Here is a 20,472-nt window from a genome sequence, read left to right as displayed (position 1 = left end):
CTTTGAATAGCACAGACAGCACACAAATGCAAGTAATAGATGAACTGAGAAGCTGTCGTACTATAATTTGAAATTATTATATTGTAAATGAGTCTTGGCTGGTTTGTTACAATCAAACCTCAGAATTCAGTGTACAGAATTTAAAGCTTTGATATGTGTATTGTGGGACAAATAACTGAAGAAAAACAGTTTATCGTGTTGCTTTAATGTCTTATATTTTTTAAGATGTGTATATTTTATTATGTTACTGACAAAGACACAAATGTAGACAAAACCAATAACAGAATGGTGCAAACAAATCACAGTGGAGTTTCTTTTGAAAGGTTGGGAGAGCCATTGCATAAAGTCCTCGACTACAGGACTAGAACTTCACCTCATTTTACATCACAACCACTGTTTGTCATTCACATCTAAACATAGTACTGTTGCACCACTGCTACACAGACGTACACTTTTTCTTTCCTCCCTCCTGATTGTCTTCTCCTGTTTTAACTTTATTTTTTTTAACTTTTCAGTATTCATCTGGGCATCAGAGAGCACAGCAGGCCAAGAATTCCTTTGTGCTATTGTATTTTTCTGTTGCATGAAACAAACCCTTGAATCGTGAATCTAGCAAGCTCCTGAATACTGATGAACTCTTGATTAGTGCTTTATTAAAAAGCACATATGCTGACAACATCAACCAGTTGGTGTCTTACTTGAGTGACTAAGCTGTAGGACATTACACATCTATTGAAGGATTAAATGTTCATAAAAAACAGACCCATAGTGTGACATTTTAAGTTGTTAATCTTCATGTAAATATGTGTGACGCCACAATTACGTAATGATCTGGTGCATATCAGCAACTCAAACACACCCGAAGTATGTCAACCATGTGTGCGGTCTCACTGTTGACATCAGCGGCATCTCCATCACCATCTCCAGTCCTCACACTCAGCGTCAGCTCCGGCTCACGTGTTTACAATTATAGATGTTAAAACCTGTTTTGTGTCACTGGTTTTCTGAATGTAAAAACAAACACAAAGAAGGAATTGATGTCCTGGAAGGCAAAGGCTCTCAGACATCGTGGCATACACAGCTGAAAACATCTGCTGCTGGTTAACAAAGAATTAGGTGATTCAAATTTCCATGACCTACAGACTTGATGCTTATCAATCAATGAAAACACACCGTAGTAATTACAAAGGAAATGCTCGACAAATATGGCAATCAGATTGCGTAAAAGTAGAAAAAATATGCAAAGACAGGAAAACCTTTTTTCTCTCTCTCTACACACATCCTGCTTTTTTGAGTTTCATCATGGAGTTGGACCTGTGACAGTGTGGGCTGCATGACATATTTTCAATTCTCAACAGATCTAAGTTTTGACTTTAAATTCAGGTCTCTGTCACCACTTACATTCTGCTTGCAATTACAGATGAAAGAGTCAGATAAAAACAGACAAACCCGTATCTCTCTGGGCTCCATATGTTTTGCAATTCTGGTCAGAACAGTTTCCTGGGATAATCCCACTCTTTTCCAGTGATTTACGAGGTATCATAAATGCATTTTGCCAACACTGCTTCTCTTCTGGGAAATTGTAACATGCGTTGTCCACGTTCACACCAGCAAGCGGATGCCGGTGCTTTAAAGAACAGGAGACAAGGCAGAGGTTGACATGTGACACCTCAGTCATTTATTAGCGCATGGATTGGAGCCCGGTTTTGTCTGGGATTCAATTGGAGGAGGACGGATGAGCTCGGTCTGGTAAATATCATATGGTTACCAGACCAAGCATATCCATTTTATGGTGGTTCGGCCTCAGACAAAACACACACACATTCAATAGTCTGTGCATCATGGTACTGGTAATGCTTCTGCACTTTCTATATATGAATTTCACAAATAATTACATTTTGTTTTCTATTCATGTTCAGTCCGTTCTTAAATGTACCTGAAAGCAGCTGCATCATGAGTTTGTACTGTTACTACTAAGTGATTCACAACTAGCGGGGAAACACTCCTGCATAGACCTCACCTGTGCGGGGCTTTTGCTACTGGCCCCTTGCCACCTTTTATTTTGTAAGAACGGTCCCCTGGGCAAAGCCAGTTGCGTATCCCTGATCTAAGATAACCACATCTCTGACTGTCACACGTAAGCAAAAAACGGAAAATATAATTAATTCAAACTGAATTCATCTGGAGTTTGCATTTTCTAATCTGTCTTCCAGGACAGCATGCTGACAGATCTAAGACAGGCTGAAGTGTTTCCACTGTTATGTAATGTGTTTTCACTCAGATGAAAGAACATGTCATAACATGTGTTGTTAATGTCTGATAAAGGCATTCTGTAGACTGCATTGAGAGACTTGCAGCGGTGAAATGTAACATTACAGTACATTAATTACTGCACTGTACTTAAGTAAAGATGTCAGGCACTTATACGTGAGTATTTTAATCTCATGCCATTTTCTATTTCCATTCCACAACGCTTCAGAGGGAAATATTGTGCTTTTTACTAAACTACAATTATTTGATAACTTTAGTTACTGGTTACTTTTCAAATTAAGATTTTTGCACACAAACCATATGAAAATATATAAGTGCAGCTGAAACAATTACTCGCTTGATTACAGAAACATTTTGATAATTCTTTAAGTTGTTTTTTAATGAAAGAAAGATTAAATTAAATTAAATATATATTAAATTAAATTTAAAAAAAATCCAGCTTCTCAAATGTGATGATTAACTTTCCTTTGAAATATTTAATTGTTTTTTAATTATCATTTGGTTTAATTTTTTTCGACATTAAGTACTTTTAGTACTTAAAGTGCTAGTATGTAGGAATTACATACTAGATAGATAGATTGGCAGAAATTAAATATAGCATTCATAATAAGTATAATATTTCCCTATGCTTCCACTTCTGTATATTCACCTGAAAATAAAAAATTGTTGTCTTTACTTTCCCTCAGAATGACCCATTTATATCTACATACAGAGCTGATCGTCTTCCATGGATTCCGCCATGTTGTTGCTACAGTAGCCCAGAAGGGAAAAACCAAACACCGGCTCTAGATGGGGTCTTTGTGTTTTTGTGTCGGCCACCATAGTTCTCAGGCACCCTTGGCACACAGAGGAAGTTACGATGTCCAGTTTTAATACATCCATTCATCCTCCCATCCATCCAAACTTCAGGTTTGAGTCAGCACACATATTTACCCTTCAGTTAACAACACACAACCAAATACCAGCAGCTTCTGTTGCAAACTGATGCTTCGCTGCGCTTATTGTAAACTGCTTATGTAGGCTATCATAATAAGAACTTGTGTAAATTTACCAAGTGTTATGTTCTCACTGTCTCAGTCGGTATGTCCACAAACTGGCCTGCTGGTTTGGGGAAAGTTTGCAAGTCTGTCTGTTTTAAGTGTGTATGTCTGCTGTTTATTTAAGGGTGGCAGCCTGGTTTGTTTTATCGGCAGCGTAACTGTAAACACCCCGCGTGCCATCCACGCCTTAAGGTGCCTCGTGGTAGTTCAAAGTAAATTAGAGCTTTGTTGCTGTGGAGATGAACCGAAACTGAGAGGAGGATTAAAAACAAATATCTGCATGTCTTTGTTTAACAATATCACAGTGGACTGTGCCAGCAGGCTACCACCCACTACCAGCTGTGTAACTGTGCATCAACACTTTCATTTACAGAGTGTAAAACACAGAGAAACTTGATCTCCATTACTCCATCTAGAACTGAACATTGGCACTACACTGTTGTCATTATGTTCTGAAAATTACACAAACAGTAACATTAAGCAAGTAGAGTTACTGACAGTGAAAACTGAGCGAGCAGTGAAATTACTATGAAGCAGTTTGTATTCACGCCCATTTTCTTGGCTGTGGTGATTTTACTGGTGCTACATCTAATTTTAGGTGTCATGGAAAGGAACCATTAAGGAGAACAGCAATGGCTCCTCAGGCCTTTCATTATTACATCCTGTGTCTGCGGAAATGGTGATGTGTTCATTATGTGTCATTTTACATCCATCAGCCAACACATCATCACAGCAGCTGGCTCCGGCTGTTGATTTGTTCCTGTATTTTCTAACAGTTCTACCTACAGATGATTCAGTTTGCTTTCTTTAAAGGCCTCGCACACACTCACACACACACACACACACACACACACACACACACTGGTGTTTCCCTTCACTCTGTCTGACTAGGCCTCTGCTCAGGTTAAAACTGAGAAAAATATATGCTGGAAATCATGTGTAACATTAAACTACATGTACCAATAATCAAAGTGTGAACAAAGGATGACAATAATTAGAAAGGGAAACGTTGTAACTGGCAAAATAAAACAGAGTGTGAGAGAAATCCTCCACAGCCTGCTCACAGCAACACAGTCCAGAGAAGAGCTCTAATCAGGCGCATGAAGTGAAAACACCTGTGTAGGTGTACCATGGCTGTGGAATGCACCACTGCCTCCAGGTAGGATTTATTGCAATGAGCATGATGTGAAACAAATACAGTCAACATCAAGACCAAACTGCAAAGCAACTGTAGGCTGAAGCATTTTACCCAGATCATTAACAAGTTACTCTCTTACTTATATATCTGTTGCAGTCTGTAGCATTAAATTTGAAGTAAAAAGAAAAGGAGTGCGATTCGGATCACAGCAGATCTGAACGTCATTGGTTACTTTGATTAAAAGGTTTTGCCATAAGTGCTGAAACTGTCACTATCTACGTGGCACAGATATTATGTGCCGCTAAGGGCATTACCATACATGAATGAAAACAACCAATCAGAGCCGAGGAGCCTCTAAGGCATCTGTCAATCATGTCAATTACTGCTTGTGAACTAGGCAGTGCTGTTCAAATATAAATCAAGGCTCTGTAACTGCATTGCCCTTTCCTCACCTCAGATGTTTTCAGAAATATAATTTACTGTTTAGCTGTAAAATGAAAAACTGTACTAAAAAAAAATACCTGTACTAGCATATTATTTAGTAAGCCAGAAAAAAAAAGATTTGGTATGTCCCAGTACATAGTATGTCAAATGTAGTGTGCCAAAAATACCAGGATATTCTAGTTGGATTGCGCAGAATGTAAGCCAGCATGTTTTCTAACTACTCTGACCCACAATTCTCTGTGAAGCAGACGATTTGTCAACTAAGCCACAGACAGCTTGACAGCTTGTTGAGGTTGACAAGGTTGACAGCTGTAACAAGTCGCGATGATGGATGACAGCACATTCAAGCGACTGATCACCACTTGAATAGTTCTAATAGGAATACTAACAAAATAATCATAAAGATAATCAACAATAAAAAATGAAAATAACAGTGACAGAGAAATGTAGATGTAATTTACTGTACTGAATACAATATGTTCGAAACTACAGTGTATGCAGTTATTACATCCATCCATCCATTTTCGTTTCTCTTTGCTTTATAGGTAGAAAACCAGAATGCACTCTGCTGCACTGGACCAATAAACACTACCTTTGGTCCATACATCCATCCATTTTCATCTGCTTATCCGGGGCCGGGTCATGGGGGCAGTAGGCTGAGCAAAGCACCCCAGACGTCCCTCTCCCCAGCAACACTTTTCAGCTCCTCCTGGGGGACCTCGAGATGTTCCCAGGCCAGATGAGATATGTAATCCCTCCAGTGTGTTCTGGATCTGCCCCGGGGCCTCCGACCAGTGGGACGTCCCCGGAACATCTCCAGCTGGATGCGCTAGGATGCATCCTGATCAGATGCACCTCAACTGACCCCTTTTCGATGTGAAGGAGCAGCGGCTCTACTCCGAACTCCCTCCGGATGAAAAGTCATTTCAGTGGCTAGTATCCACGATCTCATTCTTTCGGTCACTACCCAGAGCTCATGACCATAGGTGAGGGTTGGGACGAAGATGGACCAGTAAATCGAAAGCACCCGCATCACTGCATCTCACACTCAATTTTACCCTAACTTGTTAACAAATCCGCAAGATACTTGAACTCCTTTGCTAGAGGCAGTAACTCTCTGTTAATCCTTTAATAGTAAAAACTATATACATTGCAAAGTAAACAACAGCAGAGCTTGACCTCTGGCAAGCTCGGTGAATGATATTTTGTTTTGTCTCCAAAGTAATGGATAGATTAGCTAAAGAGTCAAAGTTCAGGGCTCAATGTAATGAAGTAGTGTGTCCAGATTGATTACATACTGCATGCAACAGTACATACTCTGTAGGGCAGCTGCAGTGCCTACTAAAAGTAAAAAGAGAAAGTATGATTTGGATTTGGAGCGCGGGGAGAGTTTGTGATCCAGCCTCTGTGTTGGAAACAGTCAAGCCGAAAACTCAGCACCGCCCACCCATTTTCCAAGCTGCATATTTAGTTGGTGATAATTTTATATGCTAAAGGTTTATCTGTAATTTTAAATTATTGTATAGTACTGTCAAATCACTAAATGAACTCACATCTTTCCCAAACGCACCCTGGCCCCATAAACTGTGTTTTCTGAACAGCTTTTTTTCTGTTTTTCCTCCTGTTTTGTCACATTCTCTTCAAGTTGTCAAATATTTGTCAGCATATTCATCTTAACCCTGAGGGCTAGATCAAAGCATGCACTCTCTTCAAGAGCACACACACACACACACACTCCTAGGGGATTTACCTCTCTCCCTACACAGGTATTTTACTGTAGACTGCAGAAAAACAACACAAAGTAAAGCATCCAGAAATGAAAAATGCACCAGCAAAAACAAGCGGGGGAAACTTGCTTTCATGGCATTTGAATTCAGCCAAAGCACTGGTTCACAGTCGAGTTGCGGCAAAGGCTGCGTGAAATGTAAACTAGCCGAGATTAAGGCTATTCAAAACACCTTTTTAAAAACCAAGAGGAGACACTGCCAAACCAAATACTTACACAAAAGACTAATTGGATTACATTTTTTTCTGAGCTCACACAGGGAACAAGCCAATACTAAGTGTGTGTGTGCGTGTGTGTGTGTAGCTGGGGCCCCTGAAACTTAATCATTTCACCCTGTTGTCTTTGTTTTGTTGTTTCTGACAGTCTATAGTACAACACAAGAAGGATCACACCATAAGTTACAGCTTTTACCTCAACTTGAGAACAAATCTGATTGAGGGGTGAGGCATTTATAACCAGGTCTCATAGTGCTTCTATTTCTGGACACATACAAGCAGAGACAAGTAGATTCTCTTTAATGTGTTATTTGGCTTAAATGACCCTTTCAATAGTCAGTTATCTGTCAGCGTCTGTCAGAGCAGCGGTACAGTGGGTGGGACTACACATCAATCCGAAACTGGGAGGCGCACAGAGACAGGCGGAGAAAGTAAGCGGAGCAAAGTGGAGCGTGTTCAGTCTTTCTCAGAGTCCCGTGAGTTCACTGTCTATCTGCCGACACCTTACCGGCAGCACCGGTTTCAAACTATTATTTAACGACCTCGGAGCCTGAATCTGCGGGAAAACAAAGACGAGCAGAAGAAGAAGGAGTTACTTTTAAATAGTTTCAGTCGCTTTTCTCCGACAGATCCAGTGAAGTGAAAGGTGAGTGATTGTTAGTCACTTTAAGAAGAATGTGTGATTCAGCTGGAGAATAAATACATTAATGTACTGAGGAGAAAACTTTAACATGATGCCACACTGCTGGATTAAAGGTTTTATTTTGTGTTTTTTCTTGTGTTATTTGTCTCATAGGAAGATTTCAAAACTGTGCATGAGAGAGGCAAACAGAGAACCACGTTGAGTCAGCGCAGCATTATGGGTCTGCCCATACAGCCCTGCCTCCTGAGTTGCCAAATGATGGTATCAAGAAGTCAGGTTCTCCTTTTGTTCAGTGGGATTTCCTTACTAGTTTCACACTGAGCAGGCACATTTCTTTACAGTATGTTGAACATGAACAAAAGCATGGTGTCAAATGAATCATGCCATCACACCACCTGTAATGAAACTCTCATCGTTAATGGGACTGGCAAGCCAGCAACAAGCATCATCATGTTCATGGCTGCTGTGGTGGGGAACCTCCTGGCTCTCTTCATCCTCGGGGTGCACCAGAAGGAGCATCGCTCCAGGTCTTCTGTCTTCTGCATCCTGGTGACCGGCCTGGCCCTCACCGACCTGCTGGGCACCTGCCTCCTCAGCCCTCCTGTGTTCATCTGCTACGCCCGCAACATGTCCCTGATAAGTCTGGGAGGTGCAGGCCTGTGCAACCTCTTTGGCTTTGCCATGAGTTTCTTCGGCCTGGCACCCACGCTCATCCTGTGCGCCATGGCTGTGGAGAGATGCCTGGCCATCAGCCATCCTTACTTTTACTCTGTACACATCCGCAGAAGCTTTGCCAAATTCACTCTTTTATTTATTTACATCTTCTCTTTGGCCTTCTGCCTCCTGCCATACAGCGGCTATGGCAAATTCAGACAGTATTGTCCCGGGACGTGGTGCTTCATCGACATGGATGCGACAGGGGATGAGAAGGCCAGCTTGGTACTGGCCTTCTCCCTGTCCTACTCGTCCCTCATGGCACTGCTGATCTTTGCAGTGTTTGTATGCAACGGTTCAGTGATTGTCAGCCTGTGCCAGATGCACCGGAGCCAGATGATGCGGCGCGGCTCTGTCGGGTCAACGGGGAGAAGGAAGAGGCTGAGCCTGGCCTGGTTCGCACAGGGGGAAGAAGAGGTGGACCACTTGGTGCTGCTGGCGCTCATCACTGTCATCTTTGTGGTCTGCTCCCTGCCACTCACTGTGAGTTCACATTTGACCTTTAATATCCATTTTTGTCATTTTTACACTCCCTCTCACTCTCTCTGTAACTTTTAATTTATGGTTCAACCTTAGCATTTTTGGCAGATTAGACCTCTGAATCACGATGTGTCAGCATGTTGAGCAAATATTACATTTTACAGTGGAAAAGGAAGAAAAAGCTGACACCCTGATGTGTCATTTATTCATATGTCATAACATGAACCAAACATTACAGCAAAATCAGTAGAAGTCAGAGAAAGTTTGAACTGAAAGGGGGACAGAAAATTTGATTTTTAAAGTGGTTTTGGTTGTATGTCTGCACAATGGCAGCAGAGGGTAATTTCCAGCATGGGGTAGGTTCATTTTGGTGTTAAAGAATTTCTCCTCTTTAAATGAATTCCTTCCCATCATTCTGTAATCATTACATACTTATTAAACTCCGCTGGCAGGGCGACCGTTGTTGATGTTTTTGTTGCTGTGGTATGTGTTTGTGTGCCCTGCTGGAGTCTCCCTAACGTTTGTGCTTTGCTCTGCTGGCTGGCTCCACTAATAAAAGGTGTGCCAGAGAGTGCAGCCTTTGCCACACAAGGCATGCTCTCACTGTGCGTGTGTGCGAGTCTGCTCAGCTCCATATCTGTCCCTGTTTAAGAGGAGTGTGCCAAACCTGACAACCCTGGAGGACTGGTCCAGCCCTGCCTTTCCCAGAGGGCAAAGCTCCTCTGGGAGGAGTCCGAGGTTACCCAGACTCCCATCTGTGTCCATAAACATTAGCCAGAGGTTCTGACGAAAGTGAAGTTCAGGAAATAAAAACCAGCTGAAGGATATGATTAATGTGAGTTGCTTTATAAAGACATCCCTGCTTTCATATATTTATGTTGGCACTGTAAACAGCGGTGGTCTGATGATCAGGTAGTTTACAGGAAGCAGTAAAAAGTGCTGCTCATGTTCTTACACTTCACGAACTACTCACCGTCTGCATCTGTAGGCTTTGTGGTAACCTCAACCTGAAAGGTTTGACTAATGTTCGGTGCATGCAGCAGTATCGCCCAGAGCTGTGGCAGAGAGGACCCTGGGGTAGGAACAGTGATGACGGTATGTGCTTGTCAACATTTTACTGCCTGAGTCAGACTTCAGGAAACAGAAACCCCAACCGCACCGCTATATCTGTGTTCTAGCGGTACAGTACTGTAAGTTATTTATGCTTCACATTCAGAATAAATTTAGAAAACTTGCAGGTTCACCAAGACTAGTGTTACCTCAGTGGCCATTTTTAGTTTTGGAACTTCCACTTTTGTCCTCTAGAATAAGTCTTTGTCCTCTAGATTTGATCACTTTATAACCCTGTTTTATTTTTACCCATCAATATTCATAAGTGTATCATCTCTACCAAACATCCTAGACTTACAGGCCCGGTCAGTAGCTTGTCATTCTGAATAGTTGAAAACCCTGTTATTAAGTAATTAGCGAGTCATGTGTCACCTCAGCAGGCCTGTGTACGGGTGTTTATTGGTGCTCGTTTGCTCATATGCATTTTTATCCCTGTGGTTGAAGCCAAGACAGCTGAGACATTGGTGATGGAGTGTGCGGGCGCATCTCTGCAGACTTAACATGTTCCCAGACAGATAAAACTTCATGATTAATACCAGTTTTCCTGAAGCACAACAGATATTGGTGAAAATTTTTATTGTTATTGAAATGAAAATTAAGCGCATATTTATTTGACTTTGCTCGCAGTGCTGGCACACTTCAGAAGTGTGTTCCCTTAAGTGTTCGAGCTGCAATCAGTCATTTCTCTGGCATGTGTTTCTTATGTTTCCGGTTAGTCTTAATTTACTGAAAGCACTTTCATGTAACTGAATATACCTCAGAGAATGATGCTTTCAAGCTCTGAAGATCGGGCTCTGTCTGCAGCTTGCCCTCATCAGCAGGGACTGCACGCTGGTACATGTGGGTGAGATAGAAAACAGGTGCTGGAAAATGAATGCTTGCTCTTACTAATGTCAGAAAATATTTATTATTTTCAGTGTTCTTTGCCTCACGGGTATGAATGATGTTGCAGACTCTGTACTTACAGATCAAATCGGGAGATCTTGTGTTTGCTGAGTGTACTTTGAACAAAAACAGATGAGGCAGTGTTTGATCTGTACATCTGTCTGAGGTGACTGTTTCTTCAGACCCATCTTTGATGTTCATTATTCAGAAGCTGAAAGCTCATATGTTGTGGTTGTGATCACGGAAGTGGTAAGATGATCAGATGTGTGGGAATTCCTCAGAACGAGCTTTGTTTTTAGGGAGCTGCTGTGTGGGTGTGTGGTGGGCTGACGTAAGTTTTTAAAGAGTATGTTCACTGTTCCCTGGACCACACCAGCTTCCCAGGCCTGTCACTAAGAGACCTGGCCTAGCTGTATGTTATACATCACCTTAAACCTACAGTACACACTGTGCAATTACAGTAGCTGAGGAAGATAAGGTGCCATTAACCAACAGAACCTGATGTGATGAATGTTATCACCGCAGATGGTCTGTGAAAGAACGTTTAATTTGTTTGATGTAGCGTAAAACCTGAGGCACATTGTTGACACGTGACACATTGTTAATGTCATGTTGAGCCATATGGAATATATGGCCACTGCTTGTTAAACACAAAATACGGTTACAGAGATCTATCCCCAGCTGTAGGATGGGATTGCAGTCAAACACAAGTGCATTAAAAATACATTAAAGCAACAATATGACACAGTTTGCAGGGTTTCACACACATTCATTTATTTGTGGTGGCCCAACACGATATCAGCATTTGCCGCCACATATTGATTTTCTATTTTTAGAGTTTATTTGGAGTGCTGTTAGAATATATATAGGCTAGTATATACCGTTCAGTTATTCAGAGGACGAATCTCTTGGAGCACAGAGCGTAAGCTGACAGATAAGCAGAGTGCCAGACACAGTGAAAGTGAAACTTCGGTGTTCATTAATTCATATAGAAATATAGCGCTTTATTTCTAAGAACAGAGCTTTCATTTAGGTTTTGGCCATTGTTTTTTCCCGGCCTACTTACTGTAAACTGTCGATCTCATCTGATCAGCTCTGACTAATTGACCACAACCTCATCAGTCTCCACTTTGTTACTTTAACTTAACAAACTGCTGCAGAGGAGAAAAGGCTCATGAACAGTTCTGTGTTCACGGATCCGCAAAAAAAGAGAGAGAAAGTCAATTCAAAGACAGTAAAATCATTAAAATCAGAAACACAAATGCCAAACATTTGCTGATTTCAGCTTCTCGAATGTGAGAATCTGCTGCTCATTATTGTGCATTAGATATCTTTCGGTTTTGGACTGTTGGTTGGACAAAACAAGCAATTTGGAGATGGCACATCTGGCTCTGAGAGGTTGTGATGGAGTTTTTCTCCATTTTCATACATTATATAGACTTAAACAATGGCCACATAATCAGAAAAAGTGTTTAAACCAGTGGTGTACTGGTTGTCAGGCATACTGGAAAAAATCCCAGTGGGCTGCCTCTTTGGTAGGCTGGTGGAATGCCAAAAAAAATTCCAGATTTTAAAAGGATAGTGCACCCAAAAATGAAAATTCAGCCATTATCTACTCATCCATATGCCGAGGGAGGCTCTGGTGAAGTTTTAGAGTCCTCACATCCCTTGCGGAGATCCAAGGAGAGAGTGGGTAGCAGCAAAACTCCACCTTATGCAGGCTGGGCGCCCCAGATTCAAACGTCCAAAAAACACAGAATTGAAACCACAAAATATCTCCATACTGCTCGTCCGTAGTGATCCAAGTGTCCTGAAGCCCCGACATAAAAAGTTGTTTGGAAAAACGTCATTTGAACTCTGTTTTTAGCCTCATTGTAGCCTGTAGCTCTAACTGCTTCTGTGTACACCAAACTCACACATTGGTCGCAAGACCAGCGAAAGTACGTGAACACACATGAAGGCGGTGCCCATGTCTCACGGTCTCGCGCAAGAGCACATACGTGACCGCGGTCCACAGACAGGCAGTTAGAGCTACGGGCTACAATGAGGCTAAAAACAGAGTTCAAATGACATTTTTGCCCATGTCTCACGTGACCGCGGTCCACAGACAGGCAGTTAGAGCTACGGGCTACAATGAGGCTAAAAACAGAGTTCAAATGACATTTTTCCAACTTTTTATGTCGGGGCTTCAGGACACTCGGATCACTACAGACGAGCAGTATGGAGATATTTTGTGGTTTCAATTATGTGTTTTTTTGGACGTTTTAATCTGGGCGCCATCAGCCTGCATTAGATGGAGTTGTGCTCCTACCCCTCTCCCCTTGGATCTCCGCAAGGGATGTGAGGACTCTAAAACTTCACCTGAGCCTCCCTGGGCATGTGGGTGAGTAGATATTGGCTGAATTTTCATTTTTGGGTGCACTATCCCTTTAATGGCCGTCTCCAATTCTTACAGTAAGAATTAGTATGAATGTAAGATTTTTACTGTTTTATTTAGGGGCATCTAATGGCAGAAAAAGTATTCATAACTATGTTTTCATCAGTGAATAATCACCTGAAAATAAGAATTGTTGTGTTTTCATTCCCTTAGAATGAGCGGTTATGTCTACATAGGTAGCAGAGTCCACCATGTTGTTCTACAGTTGCCCAGAACAAACAAACCAAACACTGGCTCTAGATAGGGCCTTTTGTTGATATATGTGATTCATTGAGTATTTAGAGTCAGTAATTCACATGTCTTGACACAAGGTTTTCCTCTGAAAGGGAAATCATCTCTCCTCCATTAGACCTTTCTTCCCTTCTCTTTGTCCTGCCATCCTAAGTTTATAAATGATCAAAGCTGCCTCCTGCGGGGGACAGGTACGGACTGATAGCTTGCTTGATTATCAGCAATACCACCCCTCCCTGCTGTTCCCATGGGAACCACAGAGCATGCCTGGGGTCCATATGTTGCTGGTCAATACTTGGATCAATAAAGTGCTACACTCATATTACAAGCTATTCAGACCACTGTAAGTGTTTCAGCCTTAATCATCGTATTCAACAGTTCAGGCTGATATATATTTTTAAATAGCCCCAGGGCTCGTTTTGTTTCTGTGTAGGAACTTTAATCCAAAAAAGCACCATTATCCCTGAACTAAATTATACCTCGTTGCTTTTGTTAAAAGTTTTATCAAAACAGCCATTATACTGGGCTGATTTACACTGAGTGTCTTGTGATCATTAACGTAAAAATGCAAAATGGTCGACTAGAGGTCAGGAAGATGGAACTGAAATTAAGAATCAGGGATACCCTGTTTTTGTCTACATTCAGTGTTTCTAAAACAAGTGGTGTGTGTCACTGAGGTCTGCTTCCTCTTTAAACATTTAAGGAATCTATTTTTGGAATAATTTAAAACCCACATTGGTTACATCTATGTAACCCCCCCCCTCTAGGGCTGTTGCTCGAACTGCAGATTGTAACTTCCACATTTTTATATGAAAATAGAAGCAGAATAAGAGAGAGACCTGTCCCCCTCTCTCAAACTCAAACCAAACTCAGATCAAAAGTAAAACTAGGCAGCGCTGATCAAATACAAACCAAGATTCTGTTACTGTGTCACCTATTTCTCGGCTAAAATGTCTTCAGAAACATATTTTATTCTACCTTTTGAGCAAAAGCGAATGCCACAGCCATTTTTTTTAGCACCAATTTCAAAATTATTTGTGCCTTTGTTCTGCATAGATGGTCTTCTTTTATGAAAAGACCATCTTTCCAGCAGTGGAATACTTCAAGTGCATGAATGACTTTGACATCAAGTCTGATGATTTTATCACATGTCGTCCCTCCCAGTGCTTTTTTGAAATGCAAAAGAAACAGAGTCTTGAAGGTTCACGAGAGCACAGTGCGTTCTGTGATTCAGAAAATGAAAAAATGGGAACACCAAAGCACTTCCAATAGCTCTGAGCAAACTGGGCAGGAGGGATGATTGTCAGGAAGGCTATAAACAACAGCTCTGACACATTTACAGTCATAGTGCATCATGCCTCCAGGAGTCAGTGCAGCACCCCATAAATCTGTCTGATAGACAAGGCAGAAGGAAAAGTAAAAAAAAAAAAAAAAGAAGAAGAAGAAGAAAGAAACAGTATGAGGTGAAAGATTCTGTTGACACATGAAGACTAATAGATAAGAGCTTTAAAACCACTAAAACATTAACTAGAATGTAACAGTTTATTTCCCCTCAGGCCTTTAACCTAAAGCATACAGCTAAAGTCCCTCGACAGGCCCAGTCAACGCTCAGACTCTAATGTTACTTAAAGTATGCATATTGACTCCTCACATCCAGCTGGATCTAGATTTGGTAAATCAGCATGGACAAAGAGGGGAAGTCCCGAAATACAGCCACATCCAAGATGACTCAAACCTGAAATCACTCTAATGCCTTCCAGAGGTGGTATCAGATGAGTCTGCTTGAGCAACAACACAAAATGTGGAAATGATGGATTAAGACCATGACCTTTGCTTGAGTTGGTGACATGGGAGTGGTACAGCCACACACATACTTTGTTTTCCAAACTGGTACAGCAGTCGAGGTGCTCCACGTGCTGCTGGGAGATAAATATCATTGTGAGCTTTATCCAGGGATTTATAAGGAAAGACGATGCTCTGCAGTCAGCAGCTGGCTTTTGTGGACTGAACAATGAGGATTCCCTTTGTTCGTGGATGGACGCTTAATCCTATGTTCAACATGTACACAGCAAACACACACTTCATATATGCACACATTTACTCCTATTACAGTAGGCTTGCTAATCCTGCCCATCATTACTAGTTGTATCCTGGTTTGTTGTCACGTTTACCTCGGATTGAGCCACACAGGAGAAAGTGGACAACAAATGAAAGTAATGAGGTGTAGATATCGTACCTCTTAATATGTCTTGTTGAAGTGTGTGGTCGCTGGAGAATATGGTCTAAGGCTTTAGTCAGACAATAAGAGGTGAGCAGCAGGTGCTGAGGAGATTTGTAATGGCCGAGGCACAGAATGAGATCAGAGATAGAAGACGGAGCAGCAGAGCTCATTGTTCTGTGATGTGGTTTGGTTATGCCACTGAAAAAATATTCACTGGCCCAGGTATGTGCTGTCTTATCACAAGTTAACTTTGGTATCTTTAATGAAGATTTTAAATTAAACCTATATTAAGGGATTTTTTTCACCACTTTCCAGGCAGTGAAACAAAGCTCTATGTACTGACATATACTGCACTTTTAAGTTAATATAGCAAACTCGTTTGACAACAGTTGCGTATTTACACTTTCAGCAGTTATGGAACAATATTTCCATTCGGAAGTAGTTGTGTTTGTGGCCAGCTGATGAGTGTAAGTACAATATTCACTCTATTTTTGCTCTGTTTTTGGTCTCCACCGACTCTTGAAGGAAATATCTGTCTCTTTAGCAGTTAAATGCTCTACTTCAGGAGCTAGTTGCTAACTTTGACTTTCAGCTGGAAACAATGCTGACAACAACATTGCGGGCTGAAAAAAACTAAAAGTTCCTTCTTTTCTTTTAAATGTCTTTGTGTCTCTTTGTATCATTCTGTGTCCCCTCTTTAAAATGGGAGGTTTGTGAAGGCAGAGCAGGTGAAGCTCACCATGAGTCCTTTTTTTCTTTAGCAGGCTCAAGCCATTCAAAGCTGATCAGATCAGAGAGGAGCAGCTGCTGCAAGTGAATGCAAACTTTTAGACCCAGGAGAATAAATAGTTATGTTTCACTTTTAATGCACCTGACATTCTGCTGCTCTGTCTCTGTCAAATGTATATATATTCCAAAGTGCTCCTAATGGATGGTCCAGCTCCAAAAATAGAAAACCTATTTGTGGCGGCAGATGTTTTAATCATGGTGAGCCGCCACAAACAAATGAACAAGAGAATACAGCAAACCCATGAGCTGAGTCGGGTGAGCTTTATCTGTGGGTTTGTCACTACGAGTAACCTCTTTCACATACAAATGGCCATTTGATTTATGATACACTAAAATACTGATTATAAGCACTCTAAAGTGTCAATACTTGCCTCCAGTCATCTTACATTTTGTTATTACTTGAGTTGCCATATTTTTCTGAAGTCAAAACCAGTGAATCAGTGTATTTCATGGATTAGTCATAATGCGTCACAGCTTCACTTTAAATCAATATGATGGTAAATGAACACTGACACTGTAACAATGAACAATATCCTGTTTGGGTTTTCATGTGTTCATGTATAATTCATTCTTAGCCTCTGTCCTTTGAATAATCTCTGTCTTCTTCCAGTCAGACTGCTTGCAACATAGTTCCTCTGCAGCGACATCTTGAAAACATTACTTTGGTGGTACTAGAGCGAGAAATACCATCAGATGCATTTCTTCCCCCAAAACTGCTGAACTCTCAGTAGCCCTTTAAATTGCAGGCACACAATTGCTGAAAATAATTGATTGTGAAATAGACGCTGTTATTAACATTCTTTTAAAAGGTGTCATTGATTGATCCATGTGTTTTTTAGGAGTAATTTACATTTTCATTATTGGACGTATTGCATGTGGGTGGATTTTTTGAGCAATTCATGAATAACAGATTAAAAAACAAAAACACCCCCGCCCCACATAGTTTGTCCAAATATTTGTTGAATGTGCTTTCACACTTTGACAATCATCTTTGAACAAAAGCCCAGCAGTGTTGGCGACAGATGTGCAGTTTGCACCGGATGAGATGTGGAAACATTTTTTTCATTTGTGCTGGTGTTCAGACCTTTGGCTTAAAGCTACTTTTTGTCATATTTACTGAGACTGTCACGATATACACACAGTATTATATGAGATGGGTAGTCTGTGAAAAAAAGTCACATCCTTACTCCTACAGCCTCTAATGTCATTTGCCAGAATCCACTGTTGCAACAAAAGACAACCTGTCAGAGCCAAGGAGTCCCTAATGCAGCTGTCAATCATGTCAGTTACTGCTCGAGTACTGCGGTCAAAGTAGGCAGCACTAATCAAATATGAGTCAAGATTCTGTTACTGCATCTCACCTCGTATGTTTTCAGAAATATTTTAGTGAAAGTTTAGCTGTGAATTGAGAAAGTTCGTGACCCATCCACTGTGTTGGAGACAGTCAAGTTAAGCACCAAGCATCGCCCACCGGCCAGAACCTCAACACATCCAGAGAGCTCACTGTGCTAGCATTGCTGCCACTAGCAATGCTGCTACCATTATCGCCACCCTGTTGATCCGCTGATTTTCTTTCAGACGTTTTATTTGTTGTTAAGGGTGTCCTAATTGAAATCGCAGTAACGTTCATGTGCACAAAAGTCACACACTTCAGGCATTCACACTTCACTGCAAGACCATCTGTCTTTTTGAAAATCAGATTTAAAATTAAATCAGATGAAACAGAAAACATTTATTTAGAGATTTTTATAGTGATGAAAGAGGTACCAGATTGGAACAACTTGGTACCAGAACACAAGCAGTGAAAAACCGAGAGGTCCCAGATCTGTTTCAGCAGCATCCTGCACACATTAAGTCCTGGTTAAGAGTGTATATCAGTAAAAAAAAAACATTTTCACCAGTCATGTCTGCATCATTAATGGACTTTGTAACAGTGGGCTTTCACTCAAACGATGTTTGTATTTTTTTAACAGGAGCCAGCGGCTTGGCTTGTAATTTAAATTCCTATGCTTCACTGACACAGTGTCAATATGGACACAGTTACAGTTAATTAATACTGAAAGATCATGTGGTGTTCTGTCAAAGCAGTGCAAAACAGTTTTACTGAGTAGTGTGCATCAGTGCAATATAGTTTGACTGTTGGCCAATGACGTTGGGCATGTGTCATTGATTGTTTTTCTTGTTTACTGTAAATTTCATGAGGTGTTTTTCGAAGCTTTTTGTTCCTGTATGTCAGGTCGGAGCAATAGGTAATCAAAGTTGTTGTTGGAGCATGACGCACACATGCACACATTATTATACTCCTCCAGCAGTTTTAAGGCCCACATCTAATTGGAGTTACATTGACCAAATAATAAAATCTTATTGATCTTGGGAAATGTTATTAGTTGTGGGCTTATTTTGCTTCTGCAGGAGATTTAGAGTGGAGAGCCCAGAATAAATCTGTCCTCTGCAATCGATAGCTGCCTCCAGACTCATTTGTTTAGTTACTCATGTTACTCAAGTCAGCAGCTCTTGTTTATATGCTGCTGTTTCAAACATTTGCTTGACCCAGTCTCAGCTTTTCTTTTATCACCTAAGATTATTTTTGTTCCACATTTCAGGCTGGTATTTATTTGTCTCAGTGTGTAAGCTTGAGAGAAAAAACAAACTGTCTTGAGTACAGTGACTTCAGCTGCGTTCAGGACAGCCTGTTTTCACTCTGATATGACACGTGCCTATCACTCTGAGTGTTTTCTCTGGTTTTCAATGTCATGACCTGATTTTCTGAAATTGTAACAGTAGGGCGACGTGGTTGATGATTGCTGCCAGTATCACTGAGTAAAAATGGTGAGGAAACAGTGAGACAAACAACATGAAGATGGATGAAAGGGCCTTGTTTGCAGAAAGTGAGAATGTACACTGTAGACAACGTGCACATGAGCACTGTGGATCCGTCATTACTTGTGTGAAAACAACCTGGGAGATTATTTTTCTCTTGCTAGCTGTTTTCTGGGGCATAAACATTCAATCCAATCAGTCAATTAATTGTTTGACTGTCAGATTCAACACAAAAATGTAATAGCTGTTTAAAGTAATGTAACAAGTGATTTCAGCTTCTTAAAATTTACTGCTTCTTTTCGTCTTTTGCTTTGACGTCATTTCAAATTGATTATCTATTAAGGTGCTTGTTGTACAAACCATCTGAAGAGGACCTTACATTGACATTTTATAGATGAAATGACCAATCAATAAACTGATTAGTATATTAGAAATAAAATCATTAATTGCAGTCCAGGAATCAGTTTGGGCCATACACGTGATCAAGATGACAAACACAGAGAAGCTGAATGGATTTTTATTTTTTTGGAGGAACTTGATCATTTTTCTGCAGTTACATTTTACTTATGGTCTGTTAGTCTTCTTTTTCTTCATCGCCATCATCATCATCATCATTCATTTTATCATTAAGTGCACATTTATATACAATATACATCGATCAGCCAAAACATTAAAACAGCTGACAGGTGAAGTAAATAACATTGATCATCTTGTCACTATCCTGAAATTCATGTATATGCCATCTATCACACTCCACCCACTCAGACCAAGTACACCCCTCATGACCACAGCACTCCCCAATGACAGTTGCCACCCCAGCAGGAAAATGCACCATGCCACACCACAAAACTGTTCAGGAATGTGACAGAGAGCTCAAAACATTGACCTGGACACCAAATTCCCTAGATCCCAATCTGCTTGAGGGTGCATGGGACATGCAGGTACCCCAGAGGTGCCCTGAATCCATGGTGGGGCCTCCTTAGATTGGACTTGGCTCTGACCTGTCAAGGCATGGGCACAGGACCTCTTGGGGTGTCCTGTGATGTATGGCACCAGGGTGTTGGCAGAGGATCCTTTGAGTCCTGTTGGTTGTACCGTAGGGGTGGGGTATTGGCACGTCCTGTGGATGCTTGATCAGATTGAGATGTGGGGAATTTGGAGGCAGTTTTTGCAGTGTGGCATGGCTTGTTGTCCTGCTGGGGGGGTCACTGCCATCAGGGGGTACCATTGCCATGAGGGGTTGTACTT

General features: G+C 41.1%; 1 protein-coding gene across 1 annotated transcript in view; it reads left to right on the top strand.

The window, feature by feature from the left end:
• The first annotated feature begins 7,350 nt into the window (after window positions 1–7,350).
• The window catches only part of ptgir (prostaglandin I2 receptor), a 31,518-nt gene continuing 18,396 nt past the window's right edge, over window positions 7,351–20,472 (top strand). The window contains exons 1-2 of the mRNA XM_049577444.1: window positions 7,351–7,540; window positions 7,691–8,734. Coding sequence (XP_049433401.1) covers window positions 7,880–8,734 — 855 coding nt within the window. The 5' untranslated portion in view covers window positions 7,351–7,540; window positions 7,691–7,879. The remainder of the gene's footprint in view (window positions 7,541–7,690; window positions 8,735–20,472) is intronic.

The sequence above is a fragment of the Epinephelus fuscoguttatus genome, linkage group LG5 (genome assembly GCF_011397635.1).
Source record: "Epinephelus fuscoguttatus linkage group LG5, E.fuscoguttatus.final_Chr_v1".
Classification (NCBI taxonomy): domain Eukaryota; kingdom Metazoa; phylum Chordata; class Actinopteri; order Perciformes; family Serranidae; genus Epinephelus; species Epinephelus fuscoguttatus.
Note: the sequence above shows the minus strand (reverse complement) of the source record. Positions and strands in the feature narration are given on the sequence as shown.